Raw genomic sequence first — 17,505 nt, 5'->3', positions numbered from 1 at the left:
TATAATACAGTGGTTCTCACCCTTGGCTGCACATTAGAATCATCTGGGAATCTTTTTAAAATCCTGATTTCTGGGCCGCATCCTCCGGAAATTCTGTTTCTTTGTTATGGGATGGGGCCACAACATTAGTAACAAAGAAACAGAATTTCCAGATGATGCAGCCCAGAAATCAGGATTTTAAAAAGATTCCCAGGTGATTCTAATGTGCAGCCAAGGTTGAGAACCACGGCTATAACACATCTTTCAGTTCTGTGCACTGTGGCTCAGGTTAAGAGAGGCCCTGGCACATTGAGAATGTGGCTTTCATAGAAGCCTGGCTTTCTGGGATAGTTCTTTTAGGTGCAAATTATAGTAAACCTCATGCAGTTCTTTCTCCCTTCTATTCTTAAAGCTATGTAGGTAATTTTCCTGGGATTTCTTATTTTCCAGTTGTTTAACCTTTATCTATCTAGGAAGAAAGTGGTTTTTGTTTGTTTGGTTAATGAGAAGAAATTTTAGAATAGTCCGCCTTAGATGTTTTGTATTATTTAATTCAAATCATGTGAAGATTAGTACTCTGAATCTTAAATTAGGGGCCTTCCCATCAGAGGTCATCAGTACTCACACATTTATCATTAAGTTAGTATTAACCAGGGGTGGGGAACCTTTTTTCTGCCAAGGGCCATTTGGAAATTTATAACATCATTCACGGGCCATACAAAATTATTAAGTTAAAAATTAGCCTGCTATATTTGATCGAACATTTAATTAATTCACCCGTAATGCGTTGGCAGGGCCAGACCAAACGATTTCACGGGCCTTGTATGGCCCACAGGCCAGACATTCCCACCTCTGTTTATACTATAAACTAAGGATGAAACAAAGCCCCTCTGGTGACTGCGGTACAAGTTCTAAACAATTTTTTGGTAACTGACATTTTCCAAGTATCAAATGTGTATAAAGTAAAAGGCCTCAAAATATGGGCTGTTAGTAGTGGAGTAATTTTTGAGCAATCATCTCAGATTTCTGTGCAGATGTACCAAGTAGCAATCATGAAAAAAAAGTCAGTTTAAAATCTATTTCATCTGAAACCTTTTCTATTAAATGATAAACATTAAGAGAAATAACATCAGCTTATATGTCACCAAAACTTCATAATCAGCAAAAAAACAGAACCAAGTAGTCAAATAGAGCATTGCTATATTGCTTGAGAACGCAATCATGTCCTTGACATCATTTCTTAGTCGGGGCACTCATGCAGGCCTGTCACTTACATCCGCTGTCATTTCTTGTTCCAACTCATTAAACCCTAGGCTTTCCCAGAAACACACAACCCACATGGAGATTCTTCTGCCAGTCAGAAAGAGCAATCTGAAGGATGCAGACATTGACATGCAACTCCTGAGTGGGCATGAGGTCCGTAATAAACTGCCACCTACACATGGAGTTATATTTTGTAGGTTGACAGTGAACAGGCAGGAACAGTAGGAGCTCAGATTTAGACCTTAACAGTCAGGGCTTATATTGACTGACTTCTCTTTGGCTGCCAAAGAATGGATCAAATTCAGAAGCTAAAGCCAAGCTGGCATTCCTTTATCTTTTCCTTTCTCTAAAAAAAAAAAAAAAAAAAAAAAAAATACCCTAAATAAGTTAGGCAGTATAGCAGTTTACACAGAGGCTTGATTCAACACTTAGTTATCTAAATCATTTTGCCTCTCTTTCCTTCTCAGTAGTACTGAAAATTTTAGGACTCCAGATCACACTCATAAATACATTTATAAACATTACTGACACCCCCCCTAAAAAAAGACACCTGGCTACTGCATGTCCCAATGGAGATCAGGATAAAATACCCTAATGCAGAAATGAGAAGGTTTGAAATAATACAGGTGGCATTAGAGAGCCACATCTGACTTAACCTTAGTGAGGAAGAAGTCAAAGATGAAAGGGGATTCTCTCTTTTTAGATCTCCTATTAACCATGACTGAGGCACTTGGAATTGCAAAGGCAACATGTAGCTTTCAGAAGCATGTTGCTTCCAGAAGTAAAAAGGATCTTACACCTTTTCTTTCCTAGTTTTAAAGTGGTGGGCAAATGTCATTTGTTTTAGGTAGTCTAACCATTGCCCAAGAATGATCAAAGGAAATTGTATGCATATGCTGTCCTCTTAAAATGCCAGCTCCTTCATGAAGCTGTCCTGATTCCCTAATCAGAATGCATAGCTTCCTCTCTCCACTCTATCATACAATTTATATCTCCATTAATATTTGCAAACTACTTTCTATGTGAGTAATGTGTTTACAATGTTTCCCTCTCTTATTAAACTGTGAACTTCCACAGCTCGGGGACTGATCATTATCTCTCTGGTCCTCACCGTGCCAAGCAGAATAAATGCTCGATGAATGAATAAATACGGTGGTGTCAGCTTTATGATGATTGGAAGTGACGATGATTTTAAGAGTTCTAATAAAAGTTGAATGCAAACAGGATAAAGCAACCACACTTTCTACTTAGCTGCTCCCTCCACCCTAATCTCCTTTCTCTGTATTTGGTATCACTGCATACCTTGGAGAGAGAGATGCATCTAGACATGTCCTCCTGGGAATACATTTATCTTCAATATGTCTATTTTGATAACCCTCAAGTAAACCATCTTTTGGAGACGATTTCCAAGGTTACAGTGCAGCTGATGGGGAATTTCAATCAGTCAGACAAATGGCATCTCTAATTCCCATGACAAACACAGTGTGCTGTCAGATGCCCCAGAGAAACTCCAAGATTCTGCAAGCGGACAGCGTTTCTCCACGAGACTCTACTGACAGTGTGCTGCCTGTTTAAAATGATCAAGAGGGGGAAAGAAGGGACCTGAATTTCTTTAACTGAGAAGGAAAAACGTCTTTAATTCTCAAAACAAAGGTCTAACGAGAGACGGATTAATGAGGAGTGACAACTGTTTCAGGTACAGAGTAGAATGAAACATGTCTAAAGAGAGAAAGGTTCACTTTAGGCAATGGAAGTCATCTCAAAAAGGTATCTGTTTTCATCTGTTTCCCATTTTACCGGGTTTGGCAAAACTTTAACAACTGGTTATTTGGAAATTTCTAAACAATGATCAATTTCTAGCACAATGTACATTTTTCTTTCCAAAATAAATAAGAAACTTTGCTTTGACAGGGAAAATTCCCAATCTCTTATCACTGAAAGGTACCAAAGAAGCTGGGAAACTGTCTGAATTTCATATAGCACTTTGGAGTTCATTAGCCATTATCCCTAGGTCTGTATTTAATCACAGATGAAAGTACAGCCCTGGCCGGTGTGGCTCGGTTGGTTGGAGCGTTGTCTGTGCACTGAAAGGTCGCGAGGTCCATTCCCAGTGAGGGAACATGCTAGGTTCCAGGTTCGATCCCTGGCCCAGGTCGCACAGGAGGCAACCAACCGATGTTTCTGTCTCACATTGATGTTCCTCTCTAAAAACCAATGAACAGGATTAAAAAAAGGAGTAAGAATACAAGCTCAAAAGCTTTTAGGAGACAGGAACAAGCCTTTGGCTCAGGACTTTTGTGTCTGAGTGAGTGATAAATCAGGTTTGCAGAGAAGTAATCAGAAATTAGACTGGCTGGAGATAAGAAAGAGCCTTGAAAGGAGAGGTGTGAGACCATGGGTTGTACTTGTGACTTGGTGCCTCTTAACCAGCTTAGGGACCATGAGCAAATTACTTACACTCTCACCTGTAAAGTAAGAGACTAGACTCTGGTGATTTCTAAAGCCCCCTGTAGCACTGTCCATTTTTAATGGCCTAATACTTATTCCTTTAGTCATGGGTTAGGCGAGTTCATTCACCTCTCTATTTGAATGCCTTGAATGAACATAACAGAGGGCAGTCTCCTCAAGGAGTTCCTAAATCAGCGGGGAAAGTGAAGGCGCTCCCCACAGCTCCTAACACAGGTGCTCATCCGTCCAAGGTCCAAGGAAACCAGCAGGCACTGAGGACAGAAAGGAGTAGGACAGTGGTTCTCAACCTTGGCTGCACATTAGAATCACCTGGGGATCTTTATAAAATCCTGATTTCTGGGCCTCATCCTCTGGAAATTCTGCTTCTTTGTTACTAATGTTGTGGCCTCACCCCATAACAAAGAAACAGAATTTCCGGAGGATGAGGCCCAGAAATCAGGATTTTATAAAGATTCCCAGGTGATTCTAATGTGCAGCCAAGGCTGAGAACCGCTGGAGCAGGAGAAACTCCATTGCTCTCAGGAGGAATTGAAGGTAATTTATTGTTTCAGTCCAGCCATGCTCATGGAGTGTGCCAGGCACTGGGGATCCCGGGTGACCCTGCCCGACCAGGCCTCTAAATGAAGCCTGCTTATATATATAACTAGGAGGTGGAGGAGAAAAAACACACACAAGAAAACAAACAAACCCAACAACACAGGCTAACAAGTACGTAAATATAAACCCAGGTTGTGTGATAAGTCCTACGAAGGAAATAATGAGAGGGAATACCTGTATTTAGGGGTTGGCATGGGCCAGAGGGGGAAGGCTCTTTGGAGACCCTGGTAGTCAGCTGAGCTGAGACCTACAGGCAGGTGAGAAGCAAGCCGCCAGCACGGAGGGCTAGCGATTTAGCCAGAAGGAAGCCCGTGAAAGCGGAGGCTGGAAAGGGCTGGAGCGGAGAGAGAGAGGCCATCTGTGTGGCTGGAGCTGGGAGAGCAGTTAATCCTGGAAAGTACGGGTTTACAGCAGCAGTTCTTAACTAAGGGCGATCCTCCCCACCACGGGTGACAGTATCTGGAGGCGTTTGGGTTGCCACGATTTGGGGAAGGGGTGGAAGGGTCTTACTGCCGAGGTTGGAAAACGCTGCTGTAAAGGAGCATTACATCCCAGCTTTGGGCGTTAGTCACTATTTTATAAACTCGTGTTTTTGCCAACTTGAATCCTTCTCTCTCCCCCCCCCCCTTTACTTTCAGAAACAAAGTGAAAAACAGACTTCACGTGGCCCACGGCTTCGTCCACTCCCTTAGGAAATCCCTGGCAGAGGTTCCGGGGCCTGCACGCAGCTGAGAAAGCCCACGGGGCAGGGGCACCTCCACCCACCACCCGGAAAGGGCTCTGCAGCGGGGCGCTGCTCCCCGGGGGCACCCCTGCCGAAGGGACCCGGGTTAGGGGCAGGTAGGGAGCACGTGTGCCCGTTCTGTTTGCATAATTACAAATCAATGTTCAAAACAATGCGATGTTGAGTCTATGCATAGGAAGGAAGTGGAGGTGCCATCGAGGGTTGAAACTCCCGCCGCCCGGACTTCTAAACCCCCTTCCGCGCGGGCCCGGGCCCCGGCTTCCCCTCCCCCACGCCGCCCGGCGCTGGCCTCACGGTCTCTCTGGGACCCCGTGGCCCGGGGCCAAGGCTTCGCATTAGCCCCAAGGTCCCTCGGCCTCTAACCCAGACCCCTCCCGGCCCCCAGCCCCCCGGCCCCGCAAGGGCCTCCGCGCTGCCGCCTCACCTGTGGGGGGTGGGGGTGGGAGTGGGAGGCGTCTCCGCAGGAAGCCCCGCGGCAGGCTGTCCTCGAGGTACCGGTTACCCAAGTCGAAGGCACCGTTGGGTCCTGGGTAGCCCCGCACCCCCGGTTTCCCGCGACGCCCCGTCGGGCCAGGCGTCGGAAGGGCTGGAAACGCCGAACTAGCGACTGCGGGACGTCGGCGTGAGGGCTGGTAAACTGTGCACAGGTGTCCGGCCGGGAACACGGGCCGCTGTTAAGGGGGCCGGGCGTGGAGGGGGCCGGGCCTGCCAGGGGCCTATTGGACGCCGCTCGGCCCTTATTTGCATATTCATGAGGCAGGGAGAAGGCTGGACGCCGGAGTCCGCTTGGAGAGGTGATGAATTATTCATGAAGTGTTTCGCCCCGCCCTAGAAGGCCGGGTTGATTATTCATGAGCTCGAGAGGCGGGTTTGAACCGGAAAAGGCCGTTGTGGCGCCGTCGGCGGTGAGAGGTGGACGGGCGAGGGCCGCGAAGGAAAAGGGCCCCGGAGGACTGTCCGTTTCTAGTCTTCTGTGAACTTTTCCTTTTCTTTTCGCTGGAGAGTTTCGAGCCCCGATTTGAAAGTCTATCGCGGGGCGCCACATACTGTGAGGAGGAACGTCGGGGCCGAGGAGAAGGCCTGGGGGGAGCTTGTAGGTAACACGGCCCCCTCCCTCCACGGTGGGCGATGGCGACGGTCACGTTTCCCCGGGGTTGGTGGGGGGGGGGGGGGTGGAGCCCGTTCCCCGGGGACACCCGCACCCCCACCATCTTAGGCAGCGTTTCAGTTGAGGTGTCGGTGGAAGAGGAGGAATCCGTCTCGGAGAGGAAGGTGGCGGAGGCGACCAGGACTCTGCGCGTTGCAGGGAGTCGGGCGTGGAACGTTCGGGATTGCGCTCCGCGAGCTCCCGTGTTTCCCCCGCCGCCTTGGCGGCTTTCCCGCCAGGACCGATGCTCAGCGCAGACCCAGAGGGTGGGGATGGGCCCCCGCCAACCAGTGACCTGAACCGTCCTTTCACTTTATACCGGGATTTGCCGTTTAATCTCCGTGGACTTTGGCTCCCCAAACACTACAGGGGGGAGAGTGTCTTGGAAACGCAGGATTAGCCAATCGCCAGAACGAGTTCAAGTTTTGCAGAGCACTGGACGGGGCGTGCGGAACATCATGTACTTGGCTGGTCAGAACGGAAAAAAGAAAGAAAGAAAGAAAAAAAAAGAAGTATGCGCTTAATCTAATTAGGGGGAGCATCTCATTTCTCCCCCAAGGAGCCATAAATCTTTTGAGATGTGTGAACAGTCTTTTGCATTTTTTGTAATCCTAGGGGAAGCTTAGCACATTGTAGTCGCCCGGTAATAAAATGTGGAATGAATGATTAAAGTAGCGTGAAGAAGATATTTAAAAAAAAAAAAAAAAAAAGTGAGCATGAACAAATACCCAGCTAATAGAGCGGAGACCATTTCCTCCGCGTGAACCTGGAGCAGGGGAATTATCGGGGCCAAATGGGATTTGTTAAAAGGGGGCGTCATCAGTTTTGAAAACAGATGCGGTGAGACCTTGGAGTCCCTGGATGACCTTTGGCAAACCAAGTCCCCTTGCTGGGCTTTGCTTTCCTCCTCTTTATAGTTTTGTATCTTAAATTTAAATCCATGACCCCTTTTGAATTAATAGTTGTCTATGGTGTGAGGTGTAGGTTGAGTTTCTCACCTAAATCCACGCCCGCCCCCCAAGTCTTAGGGGTTTCCTATTGTGCCAACACCATCCTCCTATATTAAAAAAAGGCTAATATGCAAATCGACCCAATGGCGGATCTACCGGTGGCTATGATGCGCACTGACCACCAGTGGGCAGATGCTTAACGCAGGAGCTGCCCCCTGGTGGTCAGTGTGCTAGCGCCACTCAGCCAGAGGCTGGGCTCTGCTGGCGAGTGCAGCGGTGGTGGTGGGAGCCTCCTCCACCTCTGTGGCAGCGCTAAGGATGTCTGACTGCCAGCTTAAGCCCTCTCTCCCCAGAGAGCAGGCCTAAGCCGTCAGTCGGACATCCCCCGAGGGTTCCCGGACTGTGAGAGGATGCAGGCTGGGCTGAGGGACCGCCCCCCCCCCCCAAAGTGCATGAATTTCGTGCACTGGGCCTCTAGTTGGTTATAAAGACTATTCCTCCACTGAATTGTTTACCCTTTTCTTTAAAAGGAAGGGACTGGATTAGTTATAGAGGATGTCTCTTGTCCCTTCAGTTGTAGAGCCCATTGAGAGAGGAAAGATGGGAGGGAGGGAGAGGGGGAGAGAGAGAGAGAGAGAGAGAGAGAGAGAGAGAGAAGGGTGAGAAACACTGATCAGTTGCCTCCAGTACATGCCTGACTGGGGATCAAACCCGCAATCTTTTGGTGTATGGGGCAACGCACCAACCAACTGAGCCAGCTGGCTTGGGCCCTATTTTATTTCTTGCAGTCATTAAGGGAAACAGTTGCCATGTTGAGTCAGATTTGAAGGTTACACTCGGAAATGAGAGTTATATTCTGAAGTCGACAAAGGATCCCTTGGAATCTTTAAGGACCAAAGAAGTATTAGGTGGTTTTCAGTCTCATATAAAATATTGTAAAAGAGTGTCCCCTAGTGCTGCTCTGAAGAAGTCATTTGAGAGGGATTATTATCTCTGTCACCACCTTGTGGCCTCAAATAATTCTGCCGTCTTCTATTTGCAAAATCTTCCAGAATCCTGCATTAACCTATACACAAAAACAGATCACAGGGTGATCCAGAATGGAATTTCTTTTAACGGACTATTTTACAAATATTTTGGTCAGAACTGGCTAAAACCTTGAAAAGAAGCCACAGTTTAGATTAAAGCCTTTGAAAAGAAAAGGGGAATTTTACTTCTTTTTTTTTAATGTAGTGAAGCAATGGAAAGAAAACCTGCTTTGTTTTTTCCTAAGGAAGGGCTTAGGATGGAAGAAGCAACAGGAGAGGGCATAGGTGGGGCTGCTTTGGCTCACTGAGAAGGCACAGGAAAGGGGGCTTTGGAGATGGGCCCAGGGGGCGAGCCTGGGATGGGCTGCTGCTGCCCATTGCTGCCCTGGTTGCCAGTCTCCTGGGTCCTTTAGAGTTTAGGAGACGCACGCCTGTGGGGGAAGGTGTGGGTGTGCTCCTGGGAGGCGGAGTGCCTAGATGTACTTTAAACAATGGTTTTTATTGTGGTAAAATGTACACAACAAAATTCAACCATTCTCTCAAGTGTACAATTCAGCAGCACCAAGCTCATTCACAGAGTTAGACGCCCATCACCACTATCCATTTCTAGAAAATGGGCATCATCCTGAACGGAAAGTCTGTACCCATTAAACTTTCCATTCTTCCTACCCGCCAACCTCTGGTAACCTCTGTGCTACTGTCTCTATGAATTTGACTACCTTCCTCATAGAAGTGGAATCATGCAGTATTTTTCCTTTTGTGTCTGGCTTCACTTAGCATAATATTATCCATAGTGAGGTATGTGTCAGAATTTTATTCCTTTTTCAAGCTGAATAGTTTTCCATTCTATATACCACATTTTTAAAAATTCAACTGCCGATGGATAGTCCATCTTTTGGCCATTGTAAATAATACTACTATGAACAATGGTGTGCAAGTATCTGTTTGTATCCCTGCTTTCAATTACTTTGGGTATATACTTAGAAGCAGAATTGCTGGATAATATGGTGATTATTTAACTTTTTGAGGAACTGCCATGCTGTTTCCATAGCAGCTGCACCATTTTGCATTCCCATCAGTAGTGGTTTTAATATTTCCACATCCTCACCAATTGTTATTTTTCATTCTTTTTGAATAGCCAACCTAATGGGTGTGAAGTATAAACATTAAATTTTGAATTGGCTTTGAAAATCAATTACACACGAAGCTAATTCAAGAAATTATTTTGAGGTGCTGCTATATGCAAAGCACTGTTACATTTTGGGGGAATAACAAGGATGAAAAAATATATGATTGATGTATATATGTTTTTGGGGGGAGAGTCAGTCCTCACCAGAGGACATTTTCCCACTGATTTCTAGAGAGAGTGGAAGGGAGGAGGAGAGACAGAGAGAGAGAAACATCAATGTGAGAGAGGCACATTGATTGGTTGCCTCCCACATGGGCCCTGACCAGGGCGGGGGATTGAGCCTGCAGCCGAAGTATGTGCCCTTGACTGGAACCAATCCTGGGACCCCTCAGTCCGCAGGCTGATGCTCTATCCACTGAGGCAAACCAGCTAAGACTCATTAGGTGATTTACAATATTTTTCTCCTCCAGATGTATTTGGGAACAAGTAAGTCAACTTATATTTTCATTGGGTGGTTGGAAAAACTGATCCAGAGACTTTATGCCAAATTTTAAAAAAATTGTTTGTGGAGATCAAAATGTTTATTAAACTAATTTTCCAAACAATATAGTCAAATGCTAATTATATAATATTTCTTTGGAATATTCACAATAAGGATTATGTTGGGCAAGGTCTCTAATTGGCTTATTTTTTTCTTTTCTTTTCTTTTTTTTTTTTTTGCAGGTTAGACTTAAAAGAATCCTGATACGTTACTATAATGGCCATTGCTCAGCTCTCTCACTCCACCAAAATTCACAAGGCATCTAAGGTATTTAGTAAGAATTAAGGCTGCTCTGTCTCTGCAGTAGCCTATTCTCCATCTTACTGCTTCACTAATAAACTCTATTTCACTTAAAAATGGAATTAAATGAAAATTGTTGACTAGTCAGTTCATAATGATGACTTTAATCTTTGGCCTTTTTTTAAACAGCAGTTTTATCAGTTAATTGGCACAAAATTTATGGCAGAGCGTGTCTACATTTTAACTGCCTAATGGACTGAGGATGTTCGGAAAATTAGGATAGACTCCTACAAAATGACTTACTGGGTGTTGTTTCATATTTATATATTTAGATTTTCTAGGGTAAAAGAAATCAGAAACAAAAAAGATGTTTAAAGAGAATGGTTCTTTGTTATACATTCACTTCCTGAAACAATTAGGAAACTTCTGATGTACAATATGACGTAGTTATAAGAACTGAGGGAGAGAACAATGAGGAAAACTTGTATGCTGGGACGCGTGGGGGAGCATGCCAGGGCTAGGCAAACTTGCTGGTTTATCTTGGCAAGTTTATCTTGTCCCATGACATTCATTTTTTAAAAAAATATATTTTATTGATTTTTTACAGAGAGGAAGGGAGAGGGATAGAGAGCTAGAAACATCGATGAGAGAGAAACATCGATCAGCTGCCTCCTGCACACCTCCTACTGGGGATGTGCCTGCAACCAAGGTACATGCCCTTGACCGGAATTGAACCTGGGACCTTTCAGTCCGCAGGCCGAGGCTTTACCCACTGAGCCAAACCGGCTACAGCGCATGACATTCATAATGAACCATTTATGTATCCATTGAGAGCCCCATATAATATATATGTAATACTGTATTATCCTCTAAATGAATACATAAATAAAAAACTTCACCCTGACCAGGTGGCTCAGCTGGTTGGAGCATCGTCTGGTATACCAAAAGATTGCAGGTTCGATTCCTGGTCAGGGCATATACCTAGGTTGCAGGTTTGATCCCCAGTTGGGGCCAGTATGGGAGGCTGCATCGATGTTTCTCTCTCTTCCTCTTTAAAAATCAATAAAAACAGATCCTCAGGTGAGGATTAAAAAAAAAGACTCTTCATCTTCTAGAAGTTTATAATCTGGTTAAATTAAGATTTGCAGGAGTTAAGTCAATATACAAAGTAATATATGCATTACATATATGAAAGAGTAAGGCAACACAAATTATAAGAATCTATAGATTTTTATATAGACTGGAATAGTTTATATATTCCTCATGAAGGAGATGGGACTTAAAGTGAATCTTGAATGATGAAAATGATTTTAATAGAGGAGAGAAGCGAGAATTCCATGAGGGAAACCTATCACATGCCTTGCCTCAGAATAAAAAAATGAGTGTGGCGTGTTTCGGAGAATAACAGAGAACCGTCCTTACGGAATTGGAGTGTCATCCTGTTGAACAGAAATAGTAAGTAAAAATGAATAGGAACTCTGAGGATAAAATCATATGGATCCTAAGGCTAAGGAACTTATACTGTATTCTGCAGTCAATAGCAAGTCAGTGGGTTTGATCAGGAGAGTGAGTAAAATAATTGTTTCAGGAATATTAAGCTGTAGCAGAAATAGGAAATATTGAAGTTGAAGGAGAATTATGGCAGAGAGAAGGCAGTCATCTTTCTTGCTCGAATTTAATGTACTCACCAGGCTCCTGTCTCATTTTGGTTTCTAAGTGTGCTTCCCTCCTGGGGCAAAGATGCTGAGCCATATATATGAATTGCAATCAACTTGGCAGTTATTTTTCTCACTGAGTATTAACAAATTGACCTTTTGATATAAACCAGCAGTTCTCAACCTGTGGGTCGCGACCCCTGAAAATACATCCTGCATATCAGATATTTACATTACAATTCATAACAGTAGCAAAATCACAGTTATGAAGTAGCAACAAAAATAATTTTATGGTTGGGGGTCACCACAACATGAGGAACTGTATTAAAGGGTCGCAGCATTAGGAAGGTTGAGAACCACTGACAGATCTTTGTAGTTTGGACTCCATGAGCTACTTCTCCCAGTAAGTTTTAAGTGATTTTGCTATTTAATACTTTAAACAACAACAATAACTATAGAAGCTAACATTTATTCATCACTTACCATATGCTAGGCACTGTGCCAAGGGATTTACTAATATATTATTATTTCAATTAAACTTTGCAGTAAGGAAGAAACTGAAGCTCAGAGAAATAATGTAACTTGCCTGAGGTCATATAACTTGGCAGCTAAGCTGTAAAACATCACATGTCATCAGCACACTATCTTATTAAAATAATTTATAATAGTGTTGTTTTACAGTATTTATAGTATTTTCATGTATTAGGCATGATAAAAACGATAGCTAAATGAACTAAGTCAGTCAGAGAAAGACACATACCATATGAGTTTACTCGTGTGGAATTTAATGAACAAATCGAACTACCAAGCAAAATAGAGACAGACTCATAGGTAGAGAGCAGGCAGACAGCTCTAGAAGGGGCAGGTGGGATGGGGGCGGGCTGTGAAAGGATTGAGCATAAAAGAGAGAAAATAAAACTATGGATATGGACAACCGTGTGGTGATTGCAGGGTGGAGGGGGATGGGTGGAGGTGGAAGAGGGCATAGAGGGGGTAAAGGGTGATGGGAGAAAATTAAAACAAAAACATTAAAAAAGACAGCCCTGACCAGTTTGGCTCAGTGGATAGAGCGTCGGCCTGCGGACTGAAGGGTCCCAGGTTCGATTCCGGTCAAGGGCATGTACCTTGGTTGCGGGCACATCCCCAGTAGGGGCTGTGCAGGAGGCAGCTGATGGATGTTTCTCTCTCATGGATGTTTCTAACTCTCTATCCCTCTCCCTTCCTCTCTGTAAAAAATCAATAAAATATATTTTAAAAAAATAATAAAATATAAAATAAAAAAGACAATGATAGCCCTTAAAGTACTAGACCAGCTGAGCTGAGAAAAATGTCCCTAGAGAATAGAGAGTGACAGTACTCTGGAAACCTTTTCTAACCATTGATCTTCGTTACTACAGATGTGTTTTTACATTCTATATTTAAAGTAAACATCGTGATACTTTCAGGTTATTTATTTTTACAAATTATTGTTACTCAAGTATTGCCTTTTAACTTTTGGCATGTTTTCAATAAGTTACTCTATATGCATGCGATGCCAGCTATTACACAATTACCCAAAAGAACCTTAACTTTTCAGGATTCATGGATACAAAGATCAAAATACACAAAATGCACATTCACACCTCATATACACCTAATTCTCCTTGAGCTTCAGTATTGCTTACTTCTACTATAGCTTAATATTCTTCAAACAATTATTTTACTCACTCACCAGATCAAATTTGCTGACTTTCCATTGATTACAAAATAAAGCATAAATTCCTTAGCCTCGCTTTTACAACCCATTTCAATTTCTCCCCAAAGTTGTTGTTATACATGCAAGAGTAATAATTTCAGCCCTGGCTGTGTTGCTAAGTGGGTAGAGTGTCTGCCCAAGCACAGAAGGATCATTGACCAGTTGCCTCCTGCAAATCAGGTTCGTGCCCTTGACCAGGAATTGAACCCCGATCCTTCAGTGCTCGGGCTGATGCTTTAACCACTGCGCACACAGGCCAGGGTGAATACTAATCTTTTTCATCGTTTTTTTCCAGAGACCAGTTTTCCCATTCCAAATTTGTGATCAGGAAGAGTCACTGACAATGGTGAAGAAACTTTTTGCTACTTCTGTCTCATGTATAACATATTTAAGGGGCCTGTTTCCAGAAAGCTCTTATGGAAACCGCCATTTGGAAGGTAAAGTTGAACTAAATGGTTACTTTGGCTATTATATTCCTTTTCTCTGTTTGGCAGGAGTAAAGCTTTAATTTCTCACAGAGTGTGCTGAGTCCAAGTCACAGGCCATAAGAACAATTTGCTAATTAATTTTCCATTTTAATTTGACTATGTTTAGTGGTTTTACTTATAGGAACTATTAGTTCCTGGCCAGATACCAAATGACAGACTAAGGAGAAAAGAAATCTATACGGATAAGCCCAGTAAATCTAAACTAGACCTATAAAAGCAGCAGCCAAATCAAAATCTATTTGGATGCTATGGATTTGCATCCAATTAAATTTGTTCTTTGAATTGTACTTTGGCATTGAGAGCCAGGTGAAAACTCTTCTTCCTGGTAACATATATGTAAATATGCTGTAAAAATGCATATTCATGCCAAACCCATTTGTTGATTAGCATGTATATTTAAACAATTATTATTCTAATCAGCTTTGGTCCTTTCTCAATGCCAGGCCTTCAACTTGCCTTCCTCTTGTTTCTTTTTTATTTGTATTTTTAAAATTTGATTTGCGAGAGAAGAAGGGAGAAAGAGAAACATTGATTTGTTCCATTTAATTATGCATTCATTGGTTGATACTTGTATGTGCCCTGATCCAACCCACAACCTTGGCATATTGGGATGACGCTCTAACCAAATGAGCTACCTGGCCAGGGCCTTTTTATTTCTGGTGTCCTCAAACTTACGATCTCCTTTTCTTACATTACAAGCTGTTTGAGGCTCCTTTTCTTCTGTTGAATTTTTAGAAAATGTACCCCGGCCTCCTCAATTTATCAAAATCTTATTATTTGTTTAAAAAGCTGGATTATGATAACCATTCAGAAAACCTTGCTGATGTGTTACTAAAGTAGGAACTATCATTTGAAAAATAAATAGGTGCGGTCTTCCTCTTGGGAGGAAGACCTTTCTTCCCCCTCAGGCCTGCATCCTAACTTTTCTCTCCTGAACTCTAAGGGTCTCCATGAGACTTGCAACCAGGGGAGCAGCAGGCGGTAGCAGCTCATGCCAGCTGACCCCCTGACCCTGTCGCCGAGGCCCCTTTTCTCCGACTTTCCAGCGAGCTAACAGCCGCTCATTTCGATAACATTTCCAGAGAGCCAAAGCCACCCCTCCGCTCTCTCCTGCCGCTGCTCTATCCTAAGTCCTTCCTTGTTAGACCGTCCCCAGCTTTAATAAACATACGCTCAAAATAAGAAAGAAAAAAGCAAATAAATATGGAGAGCTTTGCAATTTTTAAATGTTTTAACAACATGGAATAATTTTAATATTCCTCAGTAGAGATAGAAGTGACATAATTTTTAGAATAAGAAAACAATATGAAAAGGTGAAGTGACTTATTCAAAGTCATACATGAATCAGTGATTGATTTTGGACTTATGTGAACTAAAGATTTTTAATACAATTTTCTGTCCTCTCTATGTCATAAGAAAGTACAAACCCCAAAGAAGAAGAAAAAATAAATACAAAATAAATTTTAAAAAAGAGAAAGAAAAAGAAGTGACTTGAGATTGAAGTGTATGTTTTAAATTGGTTAATGGAGATGGTCTCAATATTACCTGATTATTTAGAATTTAACAGAAGCAAAGAAGTGACACAAATTGATTTTGCAGCCGATTCATTTGTGCAACTGTTGGGAATGAAAATTTTTTCTTCTACCCTTCTAGATTCCTTGAATTGTCTAGTAATTAATTTGACATAAGGTTAACACAAGAAAAACACATTTAATTTTGTATATACAGGAGCTCCGTACAAATATGAGAGCAAAGGCAGTCAGGCAATTCAGATGTATATGCCCTTCCGAGCTAAGCAGTGGGATAAGGGCCAGGGAGTTTCAAAGAGAAGGAGGGCAGTTCACAGGACGATAAGAGGAGCAGGTGTTTGGTAATCAGATGTTCTCCCTGTTAATGCAGATTAGCAAGTCTATCAGATAAAATGTTATCTCTCGTAATAGCTCTCTTTCTGGGCCAGGTCCCCTATCTAAATACTTTTAATCAGTTAATGGAAAGGTAAAAGTTTACCTTGAGTCAGCTGGGTCTTCCATTTTTTAAAATACCAGTCTTCTTTTAAATTGATTTCAGAGAGGAAGGGAGAGGGAGAGATTGAAACATCAATGATGAGAGAGAAGCATTGATCGCTTCCTCCTGCTCACCCCCTATTGGGGACTGAGCCCGTAACCTGGGCACGTGCCCTGACCAGGAATCCAACCGTGATCTCCTGGTTCATAGGTCGATGCTCAACCACTAGGCCACACTGGCCGGGCGAGTCAACTGGGTCTCGATTGCCATTCGCTTCAAATAATCCACATGCGAAAGTGGCACATTTGGGAGTAATATTCGGCTCCCTTCACTATATTGTGTAAGGATAGACTAAACTAGAATCAAAATCAGAACGAAGCTAATTATCAACATAGGATTTATTTTTAGATATTTACTAGTAGAGAGTCCAAATATTTTTATAAGCTATAAAAACTAAGGTTTATAAATAAAATAGTTAAAGGAAATACCTTTATTTAGAATGGACAATTTTAGTCCAACGGTCATTTAGTAGATGAAAATAGACTGTGTTTCTATTTTTGTAGACCTCAATTTAAAAATCCTCCGAGAAGATGAAAACTCTCCTGGGTCAGTGCATATTGTTAAATGGTAAGTAATTGAAATTTTGCAAAAGTTGAATATTATTTTTATCATGGCTGAAATTACCCATAAGACTTTATTTGGTAACATCATTTCTTTCTTTTTTTAAGACGTTCACAAACTTTATTTTGACCACATTTCACATTTTAGATTTAAACCCTTAGGGTCACTATCTTGCTGCCAGAGATTTTAGAGGAAATGTGATAAACAATTTGGTAGGCAGATGGTTCCAACAACAAGGATTTTGCAAATAAATTAACTTCTAGTTTTGGCAAACAGAAATTATGACTAAAAAGACAGGAAAATGCCAGCATTTACAGAAATCATACTGTACAACATTCATGGGTATTGTTTACTGAGAGTCTTCGGTGGGCCAAGCTCTAGGGCATAAGATTTTACATCATGATTTTATTTATATCTCAAAACAACTTTATGAAGTAGGTATTAATTGTTTAGTTGAATAGAAAATGCTGTAGTTTGTAAATTACACAATTTATGTACCAGTAAGAAAGAAAAAAAGATGTTGCTAATGAAACCAAGACACACCACCAGTTATAAGATGCATCCTGATATTAGAGATGATAAAATATGAAAGAATGTGCATCTTCACTCTGATGAGATATCTTATAATCCCCATGTTACAGACGAAGAAACAGACTTCATGGGGCTCAGTTGCTGAACATCACATAGGTAGCAAGTGGTACACCCGGGGCTCACATCGGGGTAGCCTGACTGGAAGCCCACACGTGTAGCTATTTATTTCATAGTGTGACTCCATCGGTGTTCATGCTGCATTAAGTGAAACTAAATGTCTCTTTGTTGTTGTGGTAACAGTTCTTTAAAATAATTTCTTTCTGCCTTTTTAAAATAATTTTCTACAAATTTGTAATAATCAATGTAATTTGAAGATACTGACT

At 42.4% G+C, this 17,505-nt stretch overlaps 1 protein-coding gene across 7 annotated transcripts in view; it reads left to right on the top strand.

Moving 5' to 3' along the window:
* Positions 1-17,505, top strand: part of HORMAD2 (HORMA domain containing 2) — a 66,321-nt gene that overhangs the window by 7,374 nt on the left and 41,442 nt on the right. For 5 of the 7 annotated variants that reach the window (XR_004974838.1, XR_004974837.1, XM_036353740.1 and 2 more), the window contains exons 1-4: positions 5,725-6,146; positions 10,031-10,115; positions 13,774-13,915; positions 16,534-16,597. Coding sequence is in view for 5 of the 7 variants with exons in the window: in XM_036353740.1 (XP_036209633.1) it covers positions 10,065-10,115; positions 13,774-13,915; positions 16,534-16,597 (257 nt within the window). In the remaining 2 variants the exon portion in view is untranslated. Of the gene's footprint in view, positions 1-5,724; positions 6,151-10,030; positions 10,116-13,773; positions 13,916-16,533; positions 16,598-17,505 lie in introns of those variants that run through there. The other 2 variants (XM_036353737.1, XM_036353738.1) reach the window with 2 other exon arrangements.

This window comes from Myotis myotis, unplaced genomic scaffold (assembly GCF_014108235.1).
Source record: "Myotis myotis isolate mMyoMyo1 unplaced genomic scaffold, mMyoMyo1.p scaffold_m19_p_20, whole genome shotgun sequence".
Taxonomy (NCBI): Eukaryota; Metazoa; Chordata; class Mammalia; order Chiroptera; family Vespertilionidae; genus Myotis; species Myotis myotis.
This window is presented reverse-complemented; position numbering and strand designations above follow the sequence as displayed.